General features: G+C 43.8%; 1 protein-coding gene across 2 annotated transcripts; it reads right to left on the bottom strand.

Annotated features, from left to right (window-relative positions):
- Nucleotides 1-82: 82 nt before the first annotated feature.
- Nucleotides 83-12,904, bottom strand: LOC120061298 (glucose-6-phosphate 1-dehydrogenase-like). 2 transcript variants are annotated; one of them, XM_039011007.1, is made up of 13 exons: nucleotides 12,856-12,904; nucleotides 10,788-10,909; nucleotides 4,192-4,229; nucleotides 3,950-4,058; nucleotides 3,607-3,824; nucleotides 3,229-3,387; nucleotides 2,927-3,052; nucleotides 2,710-2,803; nucleotides 2,345-2,531; nucleotides 2,001-2,236; nucleotides 1,768-1,844; nucleotides 1,501-1,593; nucleotides 83-1,386 (listed from the first exon to the last, which is right to left on the bottom strand). In XM_039011007.1, the coding sequence occupies exons 1-13, from the start codon at nucleotides 12,875-12,877 to the stop codon at nucleotides 1,296-1,298; spliced, it is 1,572 nt and encodes a 523-aa protein (XP_038866935.1). In that variant the 5' UTR covers nucleotides 12,878-12,904; the 3' UTR covers nucleotides 83-1,295. The 2 variants fall into 2 exon arrangements, with proteins under 2 accessions (XP_038866935.1, XP_038866937.1); XM_039011009.1 differs by lacking the exon at nucleotides 12,856-12,904 and adding an exon at nucleotides 12,684-12,829.
- Between the last annotated feature and the right edge of the window lie 7,928 nt (nucleotides 12,905-20,832).

The raw sequence follows: 20,832 nt of genomic DNA on the forward strand, positions 1-20,832 counted from the left end.
AAGGCTGTATCAACAAGTACATTTCCCCTCCCCTATATTGTATGCTACATTTTTGTTCTTTACATGAGACAAACTGCCAAAATTGTAATGCAAAGCTATTTATTGAGCATATAATTATTATTTTTCTAAAGCAGAAAAAAATAAATCATATGGTCAAGTGACAAGAATGCCAGATACTTCTAGAGACCAACCCCTTAAACACAAAATACCTGTATCAATGGAGACTGAATACAAAATACGTTCTGGAATTAACACGTGAATGTTCAGTCTATAACACAGTATATCATTATAAAGACAGCATTATGTTGACCCTGTGACAGACCTTGTCATTTCTAAACTCTTATCCAAAATGAACATCATTAACTTAAATAGGCCATGCCTGGAAATGTCAACAAAAAGCAAAGTAACTGAAAGAGTGAGAATGAGAGAACTCAGCACACTAAAGCTTTGTTCTAGTACAATGTTGCTCTAAGAAATTTGAGAGGAGAAACTGCCTGCAGAAAATATTGTCCTCTGCATTAAAAAAAAACACACCAATAACTGCAGAGCATTATAAAGTATTACAGTTATATCCATTTATACATGTGGTCATAGCAGAGGGTGGTAGATATTCATTGTAATTCCCACCATTAGCGGGTTATCTACATTTTGTTCTCCATCTCCAGGTCCAACTTTTGATAGTTATGGTTACTAATGTCACAACTCTGGCCTAATTCTGTTTCACCCCGTTTTCCCTGAAGTGTGTATTCATACACTACCCCTCAATGTGTAAGACAGTGGAAAATCTTTCCAGCCCATGTTTGCACCCATTCAATGGCTGCAGTCCAATTGTCTACTCTTCTCCCAATCCTACATTTGCACTTGAACACACTCCACCTTATGGAACGGACTGGTGTGAGGAGTATGTTGGAAACAAGCAGTGTCAGGGTAGAGAATCAGATCACAACCACAGCTTTTGAATCCATGAAGAGAACCAAAAGAGTGCACACTTCAGGAAGAAAAGGGAGAAACAGAAATTTGGCTAGTGTTTCTCTCGCTCCCTTCATCCCCAGTAGTTAAGTGCCCCCTCCCCCCTTGACTAGTTAAGACCTGATGAGCATTCATGTAGTAGCTGAGACCTAGTCTATGTTCCTATACTTTTACATAGCTTCCTTTCCATACATGCATATATATACTAATCTCTGTTGACTGTTGCCCTGACAGGTCTGTAAAGGAAAGAGCAATAACTCCATCAGACCAAAGTATTGCTGCTCATTAACCCACTCTGGCCCTTCCCCATCTACTGCCATCCTGTTTCACAGTCTGTGGGGGTTGACCCATTTGTATGTTCCTTCATAGTGGAAACCAACCCTCTTTGAAAGCTCATCTGCTTCTGTTGGACCCCGGCTAGGAAGAAGGGAAGGAACAAATCAATCACAAAATAACACCAAAAATATCACTAACAAATTAATGGGACTATTGACTTGCGATACTTGTTTAACTGTTAATGGTAAATCTTACCTTCCATATATGTAGGGGGTGGGGGGAGGCTTCTCGCTCTCGATCTGATGAAGGAGAGGCGTAAAGATCCTCCAGGCTTCCCTCAGCTCATCACTGAGTGAAACGAGAAGACAATGTAAGGAGAGTAGCACATAGTAATGCAGCCAATGGGCTGCATTGCACCATCTTGTGGACATAATTATAATGCATGTTCATAGTCTTATTTGCGTAACACAAACACCATGGCAACAGAGGGGACTTCTGAGCGAGACAGACAGCCTGACTGACCTTCTGACAAAGTGCATCTGGCTGCCACAGAAGACGTCCAGGATGAGACGCTCGTAGGCGTCGGGCAACTTCACATCCTGAGGAGAGAAAAGATTAGTGAAAATTTAGCAAATAAGGTTGAACATTGTGCCTATATATGGGTTGCTAAAATGTGAGCGTGGTGAGGTAGTGTGCGAGTGTCTGTTTTCTATAAGTGATTGGGGGGGGGGGGGGGGGTTCATTCAGTATCTCACCTTATATCTGCTTTTGTAGGTGAGGTCCAGCTCCGTTTCCTCCGGATGGAAATACACTCCTGGTTTCTTGCTCATCATCTTGGCGTAGACGGCCTCGTTGGGCTGCACACGCACCACCAGCTCATTCCTACGACACTGCGCTCCAAAGATGTCCCCCGGAACATCCGTGAACTGCAACCGCACTTCCGCTTTCCTCTCGTTCAGGGCTTTGCCGCAACGCAGGATGAAGGGAACACCTTTGGAAGAACAGAGTAATTACAGTTATCACTGAGGAGTGAGCTGGTTTTACCAGACAGTGAAACACAACAAGCAAGACTGATGAGAGAGAAAGCCGAGGTTCTCACCATCCCAGCGCTCGTTGTGCACGTAGAGCACAGCTGTGGTGAAGGTGGCCTGGGTGGAGCCTTTGGGGACAGTGGGGTCATCAAGGTAACCCAGCTTGGCATCCCCCTCTCCCTCTGGGTCACCCACATACTGCCCCAACACCACATCTGACATGGTAATGGGGGCAATGCACTTCAGCACCTTCACCTGCAGGGGGAGACAGTGGTCAGGGAGAAAGAGTACGAAGTGATTGGTTTGAAGTCTACTTGTTTATTCTGTTTGGTTTTACTAACTAATAAAGATTGGTGTCCATTTTCTGGAGGGGCCAATGGAGTCAAGTGAAGATGTGCATTTTGGGCTTAAGTTTGTGTCCATGTTGCTGTACCTTTTCATCCCTGACATCATCAGAGCTGGTGGAGGCAGGCTTCTCCATGGCAACCAGCGAGAGCATCTGGAGCAAGTGGTTCTGCATGACATCCCTGGAAAAAAAATGTAATACAAACTGGAGGGTGAGAAGTTACAGACCGACTAGTAGAACATGGCAAGAATAAATGCATTCATTGAGGTTTGATTTCATTGAGCACTAACGCAGTTCTCCTCACCGGATGATTCCAAAATCGTCAAAGTAGCCGCCCCGGCCCTGGGTGCCGAAGGGTTCTTTGAAGGTGAGGACCACACAAGCTATGCTGTCCCTGTTCCAGATGGGCCCAAATATCCGGTTCCCAAACCTGGAATATTTACCACTGTTTAACCTCAGCCTTATTGACATGAACATAGCTGAAAGACACAGCTGTCTGTGACAAGGTTAATTAATGTTGTTCTTTCTCACCCCAAGCAAAGAGAGTGAGGGACAGAGACTGCAATAGAGAATAGAAAAAGAGTGGAGACTGTATTTGTCCTGTACCTGAGGACCATGAGGTTCTGCACCATCTCCTTGCCCAGGTAGTGGTCTATGCGGTAGATCTGGTCCTCAGTGAACAGGGAGGAGAGGTGGGTGGACAGCTCCTCTGAGCTCTGCAGGTCACGACCAAATGGCTTCTCCACAATCACTCTGCTCCAGCCCCTAATAAACACACACAGATAGGAAGGGAGGTAAGCATGTTTTGGTTATTAAACAGCGGAAGAGGGAAAAGCTAATCTAATGAACAGCTCTCCCCAGACAAGACCGATTACATGAAGCAAGTGGATTAAATATGACCAGGCCTGTTCAAGGCCTCAGCAACACTACAGAGGAGGAGAGGGAGTCAGAGACTGAACAGCAAGACATGACAGGCTTACTGACTTGGTACTCATGCAGTGGTGCTTGATGTTCTTGGTGACATCGTGGTAGACGCTGGGCGGCAGGGCGAGGTAGAAGAGGCGGTTGGCCTTGCCCCCCCCGGGCAGGGACAACAGGTGGGTGTGGAGGTTGGAGAAGGCACTCTCCTCAGTGTACTTCCCACTGACATAGGAGTTACGGCTGAAGAACACAGACAACCGCTCCGCCTCAGAGTCTGCCACCTGGGATCACAGAGAGATAGGAATGTTGTCATATCTCTATGGTTTTAACATGCACAAACATATGCATTAACCCACAGTGTAAAAATGTTGGTCAATATGTAATGCGTTCATTTGGAAAGTCTCACCTTCATATAGGGCATGGAGGCAGTTTTGATGGCATCCACCGTCAGGTCAGAGCGGGCAAAGCCCACAAAGTGAGTCTGTTCAGGGAGGAGACCATCTCTAAACAACCACCTGAGTGAGACAGGGGTATAAGAACAGAAAGGAGGATCATTAGGAGTTTTTACTCATCACTTGACACCACAGAGAAGATCCAGTGCAAACAGCCACTTCTCATTTTAAGACTAAAGAGGCTGCACATACTCACCACAGAGTTGGGTAGATTTTCTTTTTGGCTAGATCCCCCTAAAGCGAAACATATGAACATTATTAACACAAAACCAGATTAGTCACCTCTAAAATGTTGATTGAAACAGAGGCTAGCTTGGCTATATATAGCGGCACTACAGGCAGACGCTTCATTCAGGTCTGTCAGTGTGGTGATTATTAGTACAGTGATTTTAGAATTGGTGCATTCATCTTAAAATAACTAGGTGAGACATCACAACTGTATCAAGTAAATTTTTCCTCTAAGTATTTATCAGCAAAGTCAGTGCCTGTGGGTTTTTCAGAGGGGGTCATATCATGAGTTACTTAAACCATTTAATCCCAAATTTTTCCCAGACATGAAAATATCCAAATCATGTGTCATTAGTAACCCTTTGAAATAATCAACCATTTTTTTACATTTTCATGGAAAAGTAGGTGAAAAGGTGTGTTTTATGGTCGGTCACAATGACCGGTGGGATAACGTATACTGAATTAATATACACTGCTCAAAAAAATAAAGGGAACACTTAAACACAATGTAACTCCAAGTCAATCACACTTCTGTGAAATCAAACTGTCCACTTAGGACGCAACACTGATTGACAATAAATTTCACATGATGTTGTGCAAATGGAATAGACAACAGGTGGAAATTATAGACAATTAGCAAGACACCCCCAATAAAGGAGTGGTTCTGCAGGTGGTGACCACAGACCACTTCTCAGTTCCTATGCTTCCTGGCTGATGTTTTGGTCACTTTTGAATGCTGGCGGTGCTTTCACTCTAGTGGTAGCATGAGACGGAGTCTACAACCCACACAAGTGGCTCAGGTAGTGCAGCTCATCCAGGATGGCACATCAATGCGAGCTGTGGCAAGAAGGTTTGCTGTGTCTGTCAGCGTAGTGTCCAGAGAATGGAGGCACTACCAGGAGACAGGCCAGTACATCAGGAGACGTGGAGGAGGCCGTAGGAGGGCAACAACCCAGCAGCAGGACCGCTACCTCCGCCTTTGTGCAAGGAGGAGCACTGCCAGAGCCCTGCAAAATGACCTCCAGCAGGCCACAAATGTGCATGTGTCAGCATGCATGGTCTCACAAGGGGTCTGAGGATCTCATCTCGGTACCTAATGGCAGTCAGGCTACCTCTGGCGAGCACATGGAGGGCTGTGCGGCCCCCCAAAGAAATGCCTCCCAACACCATGACTGACCCACCGCCAAACCGGTCATGCTGGAGGATGTTGCAGGCAGCAGAACGTTCTCCACGGCGTCTCCAGACTCTGTCACGTCTGTCACATGTGCTCAGTGTGAACCTGCTTTCATCTGAAGAGCACAGGGCGCCAGTGGCGAATTTGCCAATCTTGGTGTTCTCTGGCAAATGCCAAACGTCCTGCACGGTGTTGGGCTGTAAGCACAACCCCCACCTGTGGACGTCAGGCCCTCATACCACCCTCATGGAGTCTGTTTCTGACCATTTGAGCAGACACATGCACATTTGTGGCCTGCTGGAGGTCATTTTGCAGGGCTCTGGCAGTGCTCCTCCTTGCACAAAGGCAGAGGTAGCGGTCCTGCTGCTGGGTTGTTGCCCTCCTACGGCCTCCTCCACGTCTCCTGATGTACTGGCCTGTCTCCTGGTAGTGCCTCCATGCTCTGGACACTACGCTGACAGACACAGCAAACCTTCTTGCCACAGCTCGCATTGATGTGCCATCCTGGATGAGCTGCACTACCTGAGCCACTTGTGTGGGTTGTAGACTCCGTCTCATGCTACCACTAGAGTGAAAGCACCGCCAGCATTCAAAAGTGACCAAAACATCAGCCAGGAAGCATAGGAACTGAGAAGTGGTCTGTGGTCACCACCTGCAGAACCACTCCTTTATTGGGGGTGTCTTGCTAATTGCCTATAATTTCCACCTTTTGTCTATTCCATTTGCACAACAGCATGTGAAATTTATTGTCAATCAGTGTTGCGTCCTAAGTGGACAGTTTGATGTCACAGAAGTGTGATTGACTTGGAGTTACATTGTGTTGTTTAAGTGTTCCCTTTATTTTTTTGAGCAGTGTATGTATCCTATGCAGTCCTCAAAATTATTATATCCCATCCCAGTTAACACATTTAAAACTGTCACTGGCAGTCCCCAGCATTGCCACTAGAATGTCCCATCACATTCTAGTGTGACTATTTTATATTATCAAATACCCTTATACAACACTGATATGAATACTGAGCGCAAATAAAAAATGTAAAAAAAAATCTACGTATTTCAACATTGTTACTTTAGTGCAACATGTCCTTTATGTTACAAAGTAACATATTGTAACTTTATTGTAACATTTGAACTTGTACTTCAGTGCAATATTTATTGTAACATTGTCATTGCGATATTTTAGTGCAACATTCACTAACAACTGTATAGCAGTCGTGTCATTCATTCACATTGAACGTAAAGGTAACATTTAGGAAGAGGTAACCTGTAGAATTTGCATTCAAGTAGAGGCCTACACTGAACAAAATAAATCTTAGGAGGTAGGCTTCAGAACCAAGTGCATGATTAGTTTGTGCATCACTATTTTACACTACAATCAGTCAGACCTACTGTTATACAGTATGTCTTGAATCAATTGACCTTTTCCAAAAACATTTCAGTAACTTTGATTGTCTTTTGTCGACTTTTCTTCCTAGAGTTCGTTGTACGGCTTCTCCTCATCATTTGACTTGTCAACTTTTCTTTTATTGGCTTTTTCAGACCTTTTTCAGTCACTTCTAATTTTCTACTGTTCATGGTATATCTTGAAGCGCTCAATGTGCAGTGGTGCTTTGCATTTCTCACATGCATAGGTAGTGCGTGTCACAATGACGACATCGGTTACCGGTGCATCGTGTTGATTGGCCAGTGAGAAGCTTTGTTATAACTTGCCTGATCTTCAACAGTAGCAGCCAGTAGAGATCTCCTTCCGCGGCTCAGTGGTTTCGTGCCAAACTTTTGCTTAAGAGACTGTGCCACTATCCGTGAGAAGGTCTATGGTCCCTCCCATAACGTCTCTGTAAAAGAAATGGCTGTTTACGAGTGCACTGTTGAGAGTCCATGCAAAGATGGGCCACCACCACTTCTTAGACCTGATCGAGATATGGTATCTTAAAACCTGTAGGTCAACACCATCCATGTGCTCATTGTATCGGTTGAGGGACCCAACCCAGTCTCAGAGAGGATAGTGTGGGATCCACCATATGGTTCCATGTAACCACTGGATGAGGCAAGGCCCCATAGCTTGTAACAAAATCGGATTGGTTTACCTCTTATGAATTGCTTACATCCATGTCGGCCATAGTATTAGATCATGCTCTCATCCAATGACAGCCATTCCTGAAATGGCATGACTTTGTATGACTGATTGAGCTGGGAGAAGAAGGGCCTAACCTTAAAATGGGTCGTCAGTGATCTTTGTGTGTTGTCAACCACATGAACAGAGGCCATTATTTCATCAAAGCGATTTCTCCGCATTGAATCTGAAATGCTTTCATTGTGTACATCACTGTCAAGTGACCAGTACATGTGTCTTCTAGGAACAGAGCTGTACCCAGATGTGATAAGGATCCCATAGAATGTAACGAGCTCATCCATACTCAGATACAGTTGCTTGTCCTTGGTCTGGGTGGAGTAGAGGTTGGACATTTCAATGGTGATTTCTCTTAGTGTGGGTGGATACATTAGTAGGAAAACATCCATTGGGTTGGGGCAGCTTTGTTTTACACATTCTGCAGAATTTGGGCTGAATACTACGTGTTAAAAATCACAGCGGCGGCAGGCCTCTTCGATCGTTTGAACAATCAATCTTTATTTTTGACCACCTGCAGCTTTCCCTTGGCTCTTCTGACTGGACCCTCTTGGCTCTTCATTATCAACAGTGGAGTTGGGTGGGTAGGTCATCATCACTGATAACGTTGTTCCTGTCATGATCTGATACACTGATATCCCGCCGGTCACTATTTTTGCCGTCAACATGTTTACTCATTCTATGACCACACTGAACAAAGTTGAGTAATTGCAAACGCATATATCAATACTAGACACCTTAAAGATGTATACCAAAAATCTTCGTCCTCTCTTTATGTTAACAAACTCAGCAAAAAAAGAAACGTCCCTTTTTCAGGACCCTGTCTTTCAAAGATAATTTGTAAAAATCCAAATGCCTACAGATTCTTCAAACGGTTTAAAAACACCGTTTCCCATGCTTGTTCAAAGAACCATAAACAATTAATGAACATGCACCTGTGGAACGGTCATTAAGACAAGAACAGCTTACAGACGATAGGCAATTGAGGTCACAGTTATGAAAACTTAGACACTAAAGATGCCTTTGTACTGACTCTGAAAAACACCAAAAGAAAGATGCCCAGGGTCCCTGCTCATCGGCGTGAACATGCCTTAGGCATGCTGCAAGGAGGCATGAGGACCGCAGAAGAGACAGAAGAGCTTGGACTGGGCTGAGCTGAGCGGGAGCTGCCCTCCTGTAGGGGTGGGAGGGCCAAGAGACCAGAGGTGACGGTACAGAGTGCTCGGATTGGGATGTAGGGTTTGAGCAAAGCCTGAAGGTAAGGAGGTGCAGTTCCCCTTGCTGCTCCATAGGCAAGCATCAGGGTCTTGAAGATGATGCGAGCTGTGTGCGGAGGAGCGGGGTGACATGGGAGAACTTAGGAAGGTTGAACACCACGCGGGCATGGTTTGCCACTTGGGGAAAACTTAAACATAATAATTCATCTGAATGGCCTTATGGACTATCATTTGTCTTATTCCAGTGAGTTGTGTCTTTAATGACTAAATGGGTTACACCTTTAAACTGATATGCATTAGCCTATGCCCAGCCCCAGTCTGTCCATGACTACTGGCCTTCTGTCCCGCCTCAGCTGAGAAGAAAATGCAAACTGAGGGTGGCTTGACATACACCATCGAATCACATTTCTCTCATCATTCTTCAGTTAATCATGAATATTTACTAACGTTTCATTGGCATAGCGACTGTAATGAGACCACGTCGAGTGAGGTGGTGTGTGTGCCTGCGGTGTGTTTTTGTGTACATGTAACACCAGCTTGTGATTGGTGTGTGCTTGCTGAGTGTCAAGGACCGATTGCAGCATTGCACACAAACCATATTTTACAGTAGCCTATGTAGTAGTACATCACTATTCCCAAAAACCACCATAGACACCACAAGGCTATGCCTTACCACCATTCCCCCATTCTGATTCCCAACATGCCTCTCTATTACCTTCGTTATGAAAGGAAACCGCTGACAGACAGTGACACTGCACTATTCAGCTCTCGCACCACTCCTTTCAACCAAGAGAAAATAGAGTGGGAGAAACTAACCTAAATGGAGAAGTGGGCGGAAGAATGATACATTGAGCTCCTCTCCGACAGTACATTTTATCAGTTAACTGGGCAGGTGTTACAGGCGAAAACATGAAAAAACATTGTAGGCCTAGAGAGGAGGACTTTTCTAGAGAAGGAAATACTGTAAGAAAATGCAACTTCAAAGTGACTGGACTGAGTCAGTGAATTGATAATCCTTGTACCGGTAAGTACTGATAGGAGAAGAGATAGAAAGTAATTTCCCACAACCTATAATTCTGACTCATTAGGCCATCTCTGTGACTGGGGAACATACAGTCAGTCAGCTGAGTTGGTCAACAAAAGATCAGTTCATACACTATGATTGGCCAACGTAATGTCTGTGTGCAACATGATTAACTAACAAACAGTTCAAGCTGAACATGATTGGCTAACAAATAGTCTGTCATAATATCAAGGTTCATGATTGTTAGTTCTCTTTGTATCAAGGCCAGACTACAGCGAGCGCAAGTGATTCTGGGGTTGCTTAGTTACACAAGCTCTGTGTAATGTGTCTCAATGAAATTTCTACATTTCCTCAGATGTGCAACCCCTCTTGTCCGTTTTGATGTTTCAACACACCGTTCTCACTAAATGTGTTCCCTTATCTGTCCACCTAAAATCTACAAAATATTTGATAAAATAGGTATAACTGAACAAAACATTACAATTATTCTAGGAAAAGACTAATTCTGTGTGTCTCGGACAAATGTATCCTAATTTTGGTAGCCTACATTTAGTAAATTGTTAATCCAGTGCAACTGATCGATCTTGAACTACCTCAGAATTGATTACAGGTTTCATTTCATCATATTGGTCCTGTGTGGCTCAGCCGGTAATGCATGGCGCTTGCGATGCCAATGGTTGTGGGTTCGATTCCTGCTGGGGCCACCATACGTAAAATGTACTCACACATGACTAAGTTGGTTTGGACAAAAGTGCCTTAAATGGCACACATTTTCAGGGAATTTCATAAAAGTCCAAAAGAGGATAGATGATGTTCACAACCTCAACTGATTCACTTATTTTGTCAGTCACTCTCTCCAATATGCATCAAAACACACACTCACATCATTCCATTCACAACTTTTGTAATTATAAAAATAAAGTTGCCTGTGCTGTGGAGGGCCAAAACTTGCAGGGTCATTCATCAATAATCAAAGTAGCCTCTAATTTCCCCACATTCCCTCCCATCTTCCCCATCTCACCGATGCTCCCATGATGATGAAAATGTGAGCGTCGGACTGATGGAACTCCTTGTCATCATGCAGCTCCTTCCGCAGCTCTCCGAACACCTCGGACCGAGATAGGGGAATGGCACTCAATTTTCCTAGGCAAAGATAAATGTCAAAAACAAGTTATTATCAATAACAAGATTGGCCAAACATGAATGATAATACATGTAGGAACCCACAATATGAATAATACAGTGTAGTCTACTGTAGTCTAGTTTAATAGCATACTAAAGGAGTGACAGAGTAAAAACTATCTTTGAATATCACACTATTATGCCAATAGACTAGAGCAGTAAGAGTACTGCTCTGGGCCCTGACTGGCACGATGACTCATACCAAGGGAGTATAACAGCCACAAACACTTTCAAACACATAGCAAGTTAAATAACACCACACACAAACAATGAACTATCTGAACGCTCAGAGACACAGCAATGCCTTGGGATAGACAAAAGAGGCAAGCTACAATAAGTGACAGAACAATAGACTGCTACATTCTTATTTCTACTTCCTTGTGTTCTACGAGCAGTAAGATTGTCCAAAGGGGAACAGATATTTGAAAAATGTAGATTTACTTTCAGGAAGCACTCCTTTTCTTTTGAGGAAAACAGTTTTAGCACCAAATGTCTAACCAAATAGCACTTTATTTGAAGAGGGCACAAACAGCCTAGAGTCTATAAAACCATCAAACGATAAAGGTATTACACAGCCATCTGTTCCATATTGCATTATACACATTTGGTAAAGAATTGGCCTACCCTTTCTGGTCATAAGCTGATAAGTAATCAAGATGTATTGTGTACCACCTTCAAAAGCAGTACTCTTATTTTACCTAAATGGCAACGGGTTAACACTAAGTCCATGTTTAGCACCTCTTCTAAATCAAGATATTTATATAACACTGTATACAAAACATTAACACCTGCTCTTGCCATGACAGACTGACCAGGTGAAAGCGATGATCCCTTATTGATGTCACTTGTTAAATCCACTTAAAATCAGCGTAGATATAGGGAAGGAGACAGGATAAAGAAGGATTTTTAAGCATTGAGACTTTGCTTGTGTGTGCCATTCAGAGGGTGAATGGGCAAGGAAACATATGTAAGTGCCTTTGAACAGGGTATGGTAGTTAGTGCCAGGCGAAACGCTGGGTTTTTTAAGCTCAACAGTTTCCCATGTATCATGAACGGTCCACCACCCAAATGACATCCAGCCAATTTGACAACTGTGGAAACATCTACAAGACGAGACATGTTACATCAATATTTCTGTAAACTACAGTAATCATACCAGTTCCTTGTTGTGTAATGGCAACACTGGCAGGTCGCTCTTGGGTCAGGTAACGTTAGAGGGGTAAACAGTATTTAAAAAATATATATACACAAATATTAGATACAATTTACAGACCGCGCACCCTTCGCGGATAAGCGTTCCCCACTTTGCAGACGCACAGTGACAACACACCATCAACTATAATGTTACTAGCAAGATCCTCAGCCCAAACCCGTATTTAAAAAGGGCCCAACCTAGCTAGCAGTGACTACTGAAATAATACTGACTGGGCTCACTTGCCTAGCCACGCTAACTAGCCGAATTTGCACCTGCAACGTTACAAGGTAAATTAGCTAGCAAGCAAACTATTCATGCTCTGTACACAATATTTGGATCTAGGTCACCCATCAAAGTAACGCGCAATAAATTGCACGTTTATTTAATGGCATACCATACTGACACTATAACATCCCATCATGTTCGTGGCTGTTTTGACAGCATGACAAGAATGTAGCAGCAAAATTACCTGCTAGCGCTCGGCTAACTGTCAAGCTGTTCGTAATCAGAACCTTTACAAAACTATATATGGTTACTTACTTCCAGCCATTTCCAATTCAAACGATTATCTGAGAATGTGGAGAAACCAGAGCTATCTTCGCCCGAAACTTCTGTAAATTTACAAGCCCCAAAACTTATTGCAGTTTCTTTCTTCCCTGTCGAAATGACACAACCGAATTCAGTGATTTTATTGGTTTAGAGAGAAACTCACCAGCGCTCGATCCACTTCCCATCACGGTTGCCTCCAATGACGTCACATTTCCAAGTCCAGCAAAAGATGGGTGGGGCGTGGTTATCTGTACACTCTTCAGAGAAAAACACCAATCAAAGTGAAGAAATAGCCATGACAGACATGCAAGTGGATATGTAGCAGAGAGGGGCTAGTTTGACCAACCTGGGTCAAATCCTGGACAATATACTTTCTGGCATTATAAATAAAGTAATGTATAAACTGCATGAACATGGAAGAGACACCAAACACGGCTAATTCTAAATAATAAACATAAATCAACAGATCATCATCTGGTATTGAAAATCCTTGCTAGTCAATTATCTGAAAATACTTCCTTTCACAGGGGAACATAATTTCTCTGCTTATGCTTGATTTCATTATCCATGATATTTTTTTATTTTACCTTTATTTAACTAGGCAAGTCAGTTAAGAACAAATTATTATTTTCAATGACGGTCTAGGAACAACTGCCTTGTTCAGGGGCAGAACGACAGATTTGTACCTTGTCAGCTCGGGGATTTGCAACCTTTCAGTTACTAGTCCAACGCTCTAACCACTAGGCTAACCTGCCGCCCATGATCCATGATACATGCCACACACAGACGATATGCTCCTAGACGTTTCCACTTCACAATAACAGCACTTACAGTTGACCGGGGCAGCTCTAGCAGGGCCGAAATTTCACGAACTGACTTGTTGGAAGGGTGGCATTCTATGACGGTGCCATGTTGAAAGTCACTGAGCTCGTCAGTAAGGTCATTTGAGTGCCAATGGTTGTTTGTGGAGATTGCATGGCTGTGTGCTTGATTTTATACACTTGTCAGCAACAGGTGTAGCTGAAATAGCCAAATCCACTAATTTGAAGGGTGTCCACATAGTTTTGTGTGTATATATACACACTACTGTTCAAAAGTTTGGGGTCACTTAGAAATGTCCTTGTTTTTTAAAGAAAAACTATTTTTTTGTCCATTAAAATAACATCAAATCGATCAGAAATATAGTGTAGACATTGTTAATGTTGTAAATGACTATTGTAGCTGGAAACGTCAGATTTTTTATGGAATATCTACATAGACGTACAGAGGTCCATTATCAGCAACCATCACTCCTGTGTTCCAATGGTACGTTTGGTGTTCACCAAAAGGCATGTGGGAGACTCCCCAAACATATGGAAGAAGGTACTCTGGTCAGATGAGACTAAAATTTAGCTTTTTGGCCATCAAGGAAAACGCTGTGTCTGGCGCAAACCCAACACCTCTCATAACCCTGAGAACACCATCCCCAAAATGAAGCATGGTGGTGGCAGCATCATGCTGTGGGGGATGTTTTTCATCGGCAGGGACTGGGAAACTGGTCAGAATTGAAGGAATGATGGATGGTGGTAAATACAGGGAAATTCTTGAGGAAACCTGTTTCAGTCTTCCAGAGATTTGAGACTGGGACAGAGGTTCACCTTCCAGCAGGACAATGACCCTAAGCATACTGCGAAAGCAACACTCGAGTGGTTTAAGGGGAAATATTTACATTTCTTGGAATGGCCTAGTCAAAGCACAGACCTCAATCCAATTGAGACTCTGTAGTATGACTTAAAGATTGCTGTACACCAGCAGAACCCATCCAACTTGAAGGAGCTGGAGCAGTTTTGCCTTGAAGAATGGGAAAAAATCCCAGTGGCTAGATGTGGCAAGTTTATAGAGACATACCCCAAGAGACTTGCAGCTGTAGTTGCTGCAAAAGGTGGCTCTACAAAGTATTGACTTTGGGGGAGTGGATAGTTATGCAAGCTCAAGTTCTGTTTATTATTCTTTGTTGTTTGTTTCACCCCCAAAAATGTTTTTGCATCTTCAAAGTGGTAGGCATGTTGTGTAAATCAAATGATACAAACACCCCCAAAAAATGCCAAGGGGGTGAATACTTTCGCAAGCCACTGTAAGTAGCCATTTCATCACTGTGGACGTGCCGCGCGTGTAAAGTCAGCAACAATAAGCAGTGCATTGCATTGCTGTAACGTTGTATAAAGTCAGCAACAATAAGCGGTGCGGCGGTTACCGTTCAAAATAATATATATATACATATTTTATATTCTTGCACAAGTCTCGCAACCCCTTAATCCTTCCCGCGACCCCCAGTTGAGACTCACGGTATTAGAGTGTCTAGCTTCAGAAACAGACGCCTCACAAGTCCTCAACTGGCAGCTTCATTCAATAGTACCCGCAAATCAAATCAAATCAAAGTTTATTTGTCATGTGTGCCGAATACAACAGGTGTAGTAGACCTTACAGTGAAATGCTTACTTACAGGCTCTAACCAATAATGCGAAAAAGGTGTGTGTGCATGCGTGTGTGTGTGTGTGTGTGTGTGTGTGTGTGTGTGTGTGTGTGTGTGTGTGTGTGTGTGTGTGTGTGTGTGTGTAGGTAAGTAAAGAAATAAAGCAACAGTAAAAAGACATTTGAAAATAAGAGTAGCAAGGCTATATACAGACACCGGTTAGTCAGGCTTATTGAGGTAGTATGTACATGTAGGTATGGTTAAAGTGACTATGCATATATGATGAACAGAGACTAGCAGTAGCGTAAAAAGAGGGGTTGGCGGGTGGTAGGACACAATGCAGATAGCCGGGTTAGCCAATGTGCAGGAGCACTGGTTGGTCGGGCCAACTGAGGTAGTATGTACATGAACGTATAGTTAAAGTGACTATGCATATAAGATAAACAGAGTAGCAGCAGCGTAAAAGAGGGGTTGGGGGAGGGGCACACAATGCAAATAGTCCGGGTAACCATTTGGTTACCTGTTCAGGAATCTTATGGCTTGGGGGTAAAAACTGTTGAGAAGCCTTTTTGTCCTAGACTTAGCACTCCGGTACCGCTTGCCATACGGTAGTAGATAGAACAGTCTATGACTGGGGTGGCTGGGGTCTTTGACAATTTTTAGGGCCTTCCGCAAAACACCAGTCTTAACGTCAACAATGAATTGAAGACTCCGGTATGCTGGCCTTCTAAGCAGAGTTCCTCTGTCTAGTGTCTCAAATCAAATCAAAATCAAATCAAGTTTATTTTATATAGCCCTTCGTACATCAGCTAATATCTCGAAGTGCTGTACAGAAACCCAGCCTAAAACCCCAAACAGCAAGCAATGCAGGTGTAGAAGCACGGTGGCTAGGAAAAACTCCCTAGAAAGGCCAAAACCTAGGAAGAAACCTAGAGAGGAACCAGGCTATGAGGGGTGACCAGTCCTCTTCTGGCTGTGCCGGGTGGAGATTATAACAGAACATGGCCAAGATGTTAAAATGTTCATAGATGACCAGCATGGATAATCATGAATCATTTTCAGTTGGCTTTTCATAGCCGATCATTAAGAGTTGAAAACAGCAGGTCTGGGACAGGTGGCGGTTCCATAACCGCAGGCAGAACAGTTGAAACTGGAATAGCAGCAAGGCCAGGTGGACTGGGGACAGCAAGGAGTCATCATGCCCGGTAGTCCTGACGTATGGTCCTAGGGCTCAGGTCCTCCGAGAGAGAGAAAGAAAGAGAGAAGGAGAGAATTAGAGAGAGCCAAGATTTTCAAAATGTTCATAAATGACAAGCATGGTCAAATAATAATCAGGAATAAATGTCAGTTGGCTTTTCATAGCCGATCATTAAGAGTTGAAAACAGCAGGTCTGGGACAGGTAGGGGTTCCGTAACCGCAGGCAGAACAGTTGAAACTGGAATAGCAGCAAGGCCAGGCGGACTGGGGACAGCAGGGAGTCATCATGCCCGGTAGTCCTGACGTATGGTCCTAGGGCTCAGGTCCTCCGAGAGAGAGAAAGAAAGAGAGAAGGAGAGAATTAGAGAGAGCCAAGATTTTCAAAATGTTCATAAATGACAAGCATGGTCAAATAATAATCAGGAATAAAAGTCAGTTGGCTTTTCATAGCCGATCATTAAGAGTTGAAAGCAGCAGGTCTGGGACAGGTAGGGGTTCCATAACCGCAGGCAGAGCAGTTGAAACTGGAACAGCAGCAAGGCCAGGTGGACTGGGGACAGCAAGGAGTCATCATGCCCGGTTTGCTGTGACGTATGGTCCTAGGGCTCAGGTTCTCAGAGAGAGTGAAAGAAAGAGAGAACGAGAGAATTAGAGAGAGCATACTTAAATTCACACAGGACACTGGATAAGACAGGAGAAGTACTCCAGGTATAACCAACTGACCCTAGCCCCCCGACACATAAACTACTGCAGCATAAATACTGGAGGCTGAGACAGGAGGGGTCAGGAGACACTGTGGCCCCATCCGATGATACCCCCGGACAGGGCCAAACAGGAAGGATATAACCCCACCCACTTTGCCAAAGCACAGCCCCCGCACCACTAGAGGGATATCTTCAACCACCAACTTACAATCCTGAGACAAGGCCGAGTATAGCCCACAAAGATCTCCACCACAGCACAAACCAAGGGGGGGCGCCAACCCAGACAGGAAGATCACGTCAGTAACTCAACCCACTCAAGTGACGCACCCCTCCTAGGGACGGCATGAAAGAGCACCAGTAAGCCAGTGACTCAGCCCCTGTAATAGGGTTAGAGGCAGAGAATCCCAGTGGAGAGAGGGGAACCGGCCAGGCAGAGACAGCAAGGGCGGTTCGTTGCTCCAGAGCCTTTCCGTTCACCTTCACACTCCTGGGCCAGACTACACTCAATCATATGACCTACTGAAGAGATAAGTCTTCAGTAAAGACTTAAAGGTTGAGACCGAGTCTGCGTCTCTCACATGGGTAGGCAGACCGTTCCATAAAAATGGAGATCTATAGGAGAACGCCCTGCCTCCCGCTGTTTGCTTAGAAATTCTAGGGACAATTAGGAGGCCTGCGTCTTGTGACCGTAGCGTACGTATAGGTATGTACGGCAGGACCAACTCGGAAAGATAGGTAGGAGCAAGCCCATGTAACGCTTTATAGGTTAACAGTAAAACCTTGAAATCAGCCCTTGCCTTAACAGGAAGCCAGTGTAGGGAAGCTAGCACTGGAGTAATATGATAACATTTCTTGGTTCTAGTCAGGATTCTAGCAGCCGTATTTAGCACTAACTGAAGTTTATTTAGTGCTTTATCCGGGTAGCCGGAAAGTAGAGCATTGCAGTAGTCTAACCTAGAAGTAACAAATGCATGGATTAATTTTTCTGCATCATTTTTGGACAGAAAATTTCTGATTTTTGCAATGTTACGTAGATGGAAAAAAGCTGTCCTTGAAACAGTCTTGATATGTTCGTCAAAAGAGAGATCAGGGTCAAGAGTAACGCCGAGGTCCTTCACAGTTTTATTTGAGACGACTTTACAACCATCAAGATTAATTGTCAGATTTAACAGAAGATCTCTTTGTTTCTTGGGACCTAGTACAAGCATCTCTGTTTTGTCCGAGTTTAAAAGTAGAAAGTTTTCAGCCATCCACTTCCTTATGTCTGAAACACAGGCTTCTAGCGAGGGCAATTTTGGGGCTTCACCATGTTTCATTGAAATGTACAGCTGTGTGTCATCCGCATAGCAGTGAAAGTTAACATTATGTTTTCAAATAACATCCCCAAGAGGTAAAATATATAGTGAAAACAATAGTGGTCCTAAAACGGAACCTTGAGGAACACCGAAATGTACAGTTGATTTGTCAGAGGACAAACCATTCACAGAGACAAACTGATATCTTTCCGACAGGTAAGATCTAAACCAGGCCAGAACTTGTCCGTGTAGACCAATTTGGGTTTCCAGTCTCTCCAAAAGAATGTGGTGATCGATGGTGTCAAAGGCAGCACTAAGGTCTAGTAGCACGAGGACAGATGCAGAGCCTCGGTCTGACGCCATTAAAAGGTCATTTACCACCTTCACAAGTGCAGTCTCAGTGCTATGATGGGGTCTAAAACCAGACTGAAGCATTTCGTATACATTGCTTGTCTTCAGGAAGGCAGTGAGTTGCTGCGCAACAGCTTTTTCTAAAATGTTTGAGAGGAATGGAAGATTCGATATAGGCCGATAGTTTTTTATGTTTTCCGGGTCAAGGTTTGGCTTTTTCAAGAGAGGCTTTATTACTGCCACTTTTAGTGAGTTTGGTACACATCCGGTGGATAGAGAGCTGTTTATTATGTTCAACATAGGAGGGCCAAGGACAGGAAGCAGCTCTTTCAGTAGTTTAGTAGGAATAGGATCCAGTATGCAGCTTGAAGGTTTAGAGGCCATGATTATTTTCATCCTTGTGTCAAGAGATATAGTACTAAAACACTTAAGTGTCTCTCCCGATCCTAGGCCCTGGCAGAGCTGTGCAGATCCAGGACAGCTAAGCCCTGGAGGAATACGCAGATTCAAAGAGGAGTCCGTAATTTGCTTTCTAATGGTCATGATCTTTTCCTCAAAGAAGTTCATGAATTTATTACTGCTGAAGTGAAAGCCATCCTCTCTTGGGGAATGCTGCTTTTTAGTTAGCTTTGCAACAGTATCAAAAATAAATTTTTGATTGTTCTTATTTTCCTCAATTAAGTTGGAAAAGTAGGATGATCGAGCAGCAGTGAGGGCTCTTCGGTACTGCACGGTACTGTCTTTCCAAGCTAGTCGGAAGACTTCCAGTTTGGTGTGGCGCCATTTCCGTTCCAATTTTCTGGAAGCTTGCTTCAAAGCTCGGGTATTTTCTGTATACCAGGGAGCTAGTTTCTTATGACAAATGTTTTTCGTTTTTAGGGGTGCAACTGCATCTAGGGTATTGCACAAGGTTAAATTGAGTTCCTCAGTTAGGTGGTTAACTGATTTTTGTCCTCTGACGTCCTTGGGTAGGCAGAAGGAGTCTGGAAGGGCATCAAGGAATTTTTGTGTTGTCTGAGAATTTATAGCACGACTTTTGATGCTCCTTGGTTGGGGTCTGAGCAGATTATTTGTTGAGATTGCAAACGTAATAAAATGGTGGTCCGATAGTCCAGGATTATGTGGAAAAACATTAAGATCTACAACATTTATTCCATGGGACAAAACTAGGTCCAGAGTATGACTGTGGCAGTGAGTAGGTCCAGAGACATGTTGGACAAAACCCACTGAGTCGATGATGGCTCCGAAAGACTTTTGGAGTGGGTCTGTGGACTTCTCCATATGAATATTAAAATCACCAAAAATTAGAATATGATCTGCTATGACTACAAGGTCTGATAGGAATTCAGGGAACTCAGAGAGGAACGCTGTATATGTCCAGGAGGCCTGTAAACAGTAGCTATAAAAAGTGATTGAGTAGGCTGCATAGATTTCATGACTAGAAGCTCAAAAGACGAAAACGTCATTTTTTTTTTGTAAATTGAAATTTGCTATCGTAAATGTTAGCAACACCTCCGCCTTTGCGGGATGCACGGGGGATATGGTCACTAGTGTAACCAGGAGGCGAGGCCTCATTTAACACAGTAAATTCATCAGGCTTAAGCCATGTTTCAGTCAGGCCAATCACATCAAGATTATGATCAGTGATTAGTTCATTGACTATGACTGCCTTTGAAGTGAGGGATCTAACATTAAGTAACCCTATTTTGAGATGTGAGGTATCACGATCTCTTTCAATAATGGCAGGAATGGAGGAGGTCTTTATCCTAATGAGATTGCTAAGGCGAACACCGCCATGTTTAGTTTTGCCCAACCTAGGTCGAGGCACAGACACGGTCTCAATGGGGATGACTGAGCTGACTACACTGACTGTGCTATTGGCAGACTCTACTAAGCTGGCAGGTTGGCTAACAGCCTCCTGCCTGGCCTGCACCCTATTTCATTGTGGAGCTAGAGGAGTTAGAGCCCTATCTATGTTAGTAGATAAGATGAGAGCACCCCTCCAGCTAGGATGGAGTCCGTCACTCCTCAGCAGGTCAGGCTTGGTCCTGTTTGTGGGTGAGTCCCAGAAAGAGGGCCAATTATCTACAAATTCTATCTTTTGGGAGGGGCAGAAAACAGTTTTCACCCAGCGATTGAG

The sequence above is a fragment of the Salvelinus namaycush genome, chromosome 16 (genome assembly GCF_016432855.1).
Source record: "Salvelinus namaycush isolate Seneca chromosome 16, SaNama_1.0, whole genome shotgun sequence".
Lineage (NCBI taxonomy): Eukaryota > Metazoa > Chordata > Actinopteri > Salmoniformes > Salmonidae > Salvelinus > Salvelinus namaycush.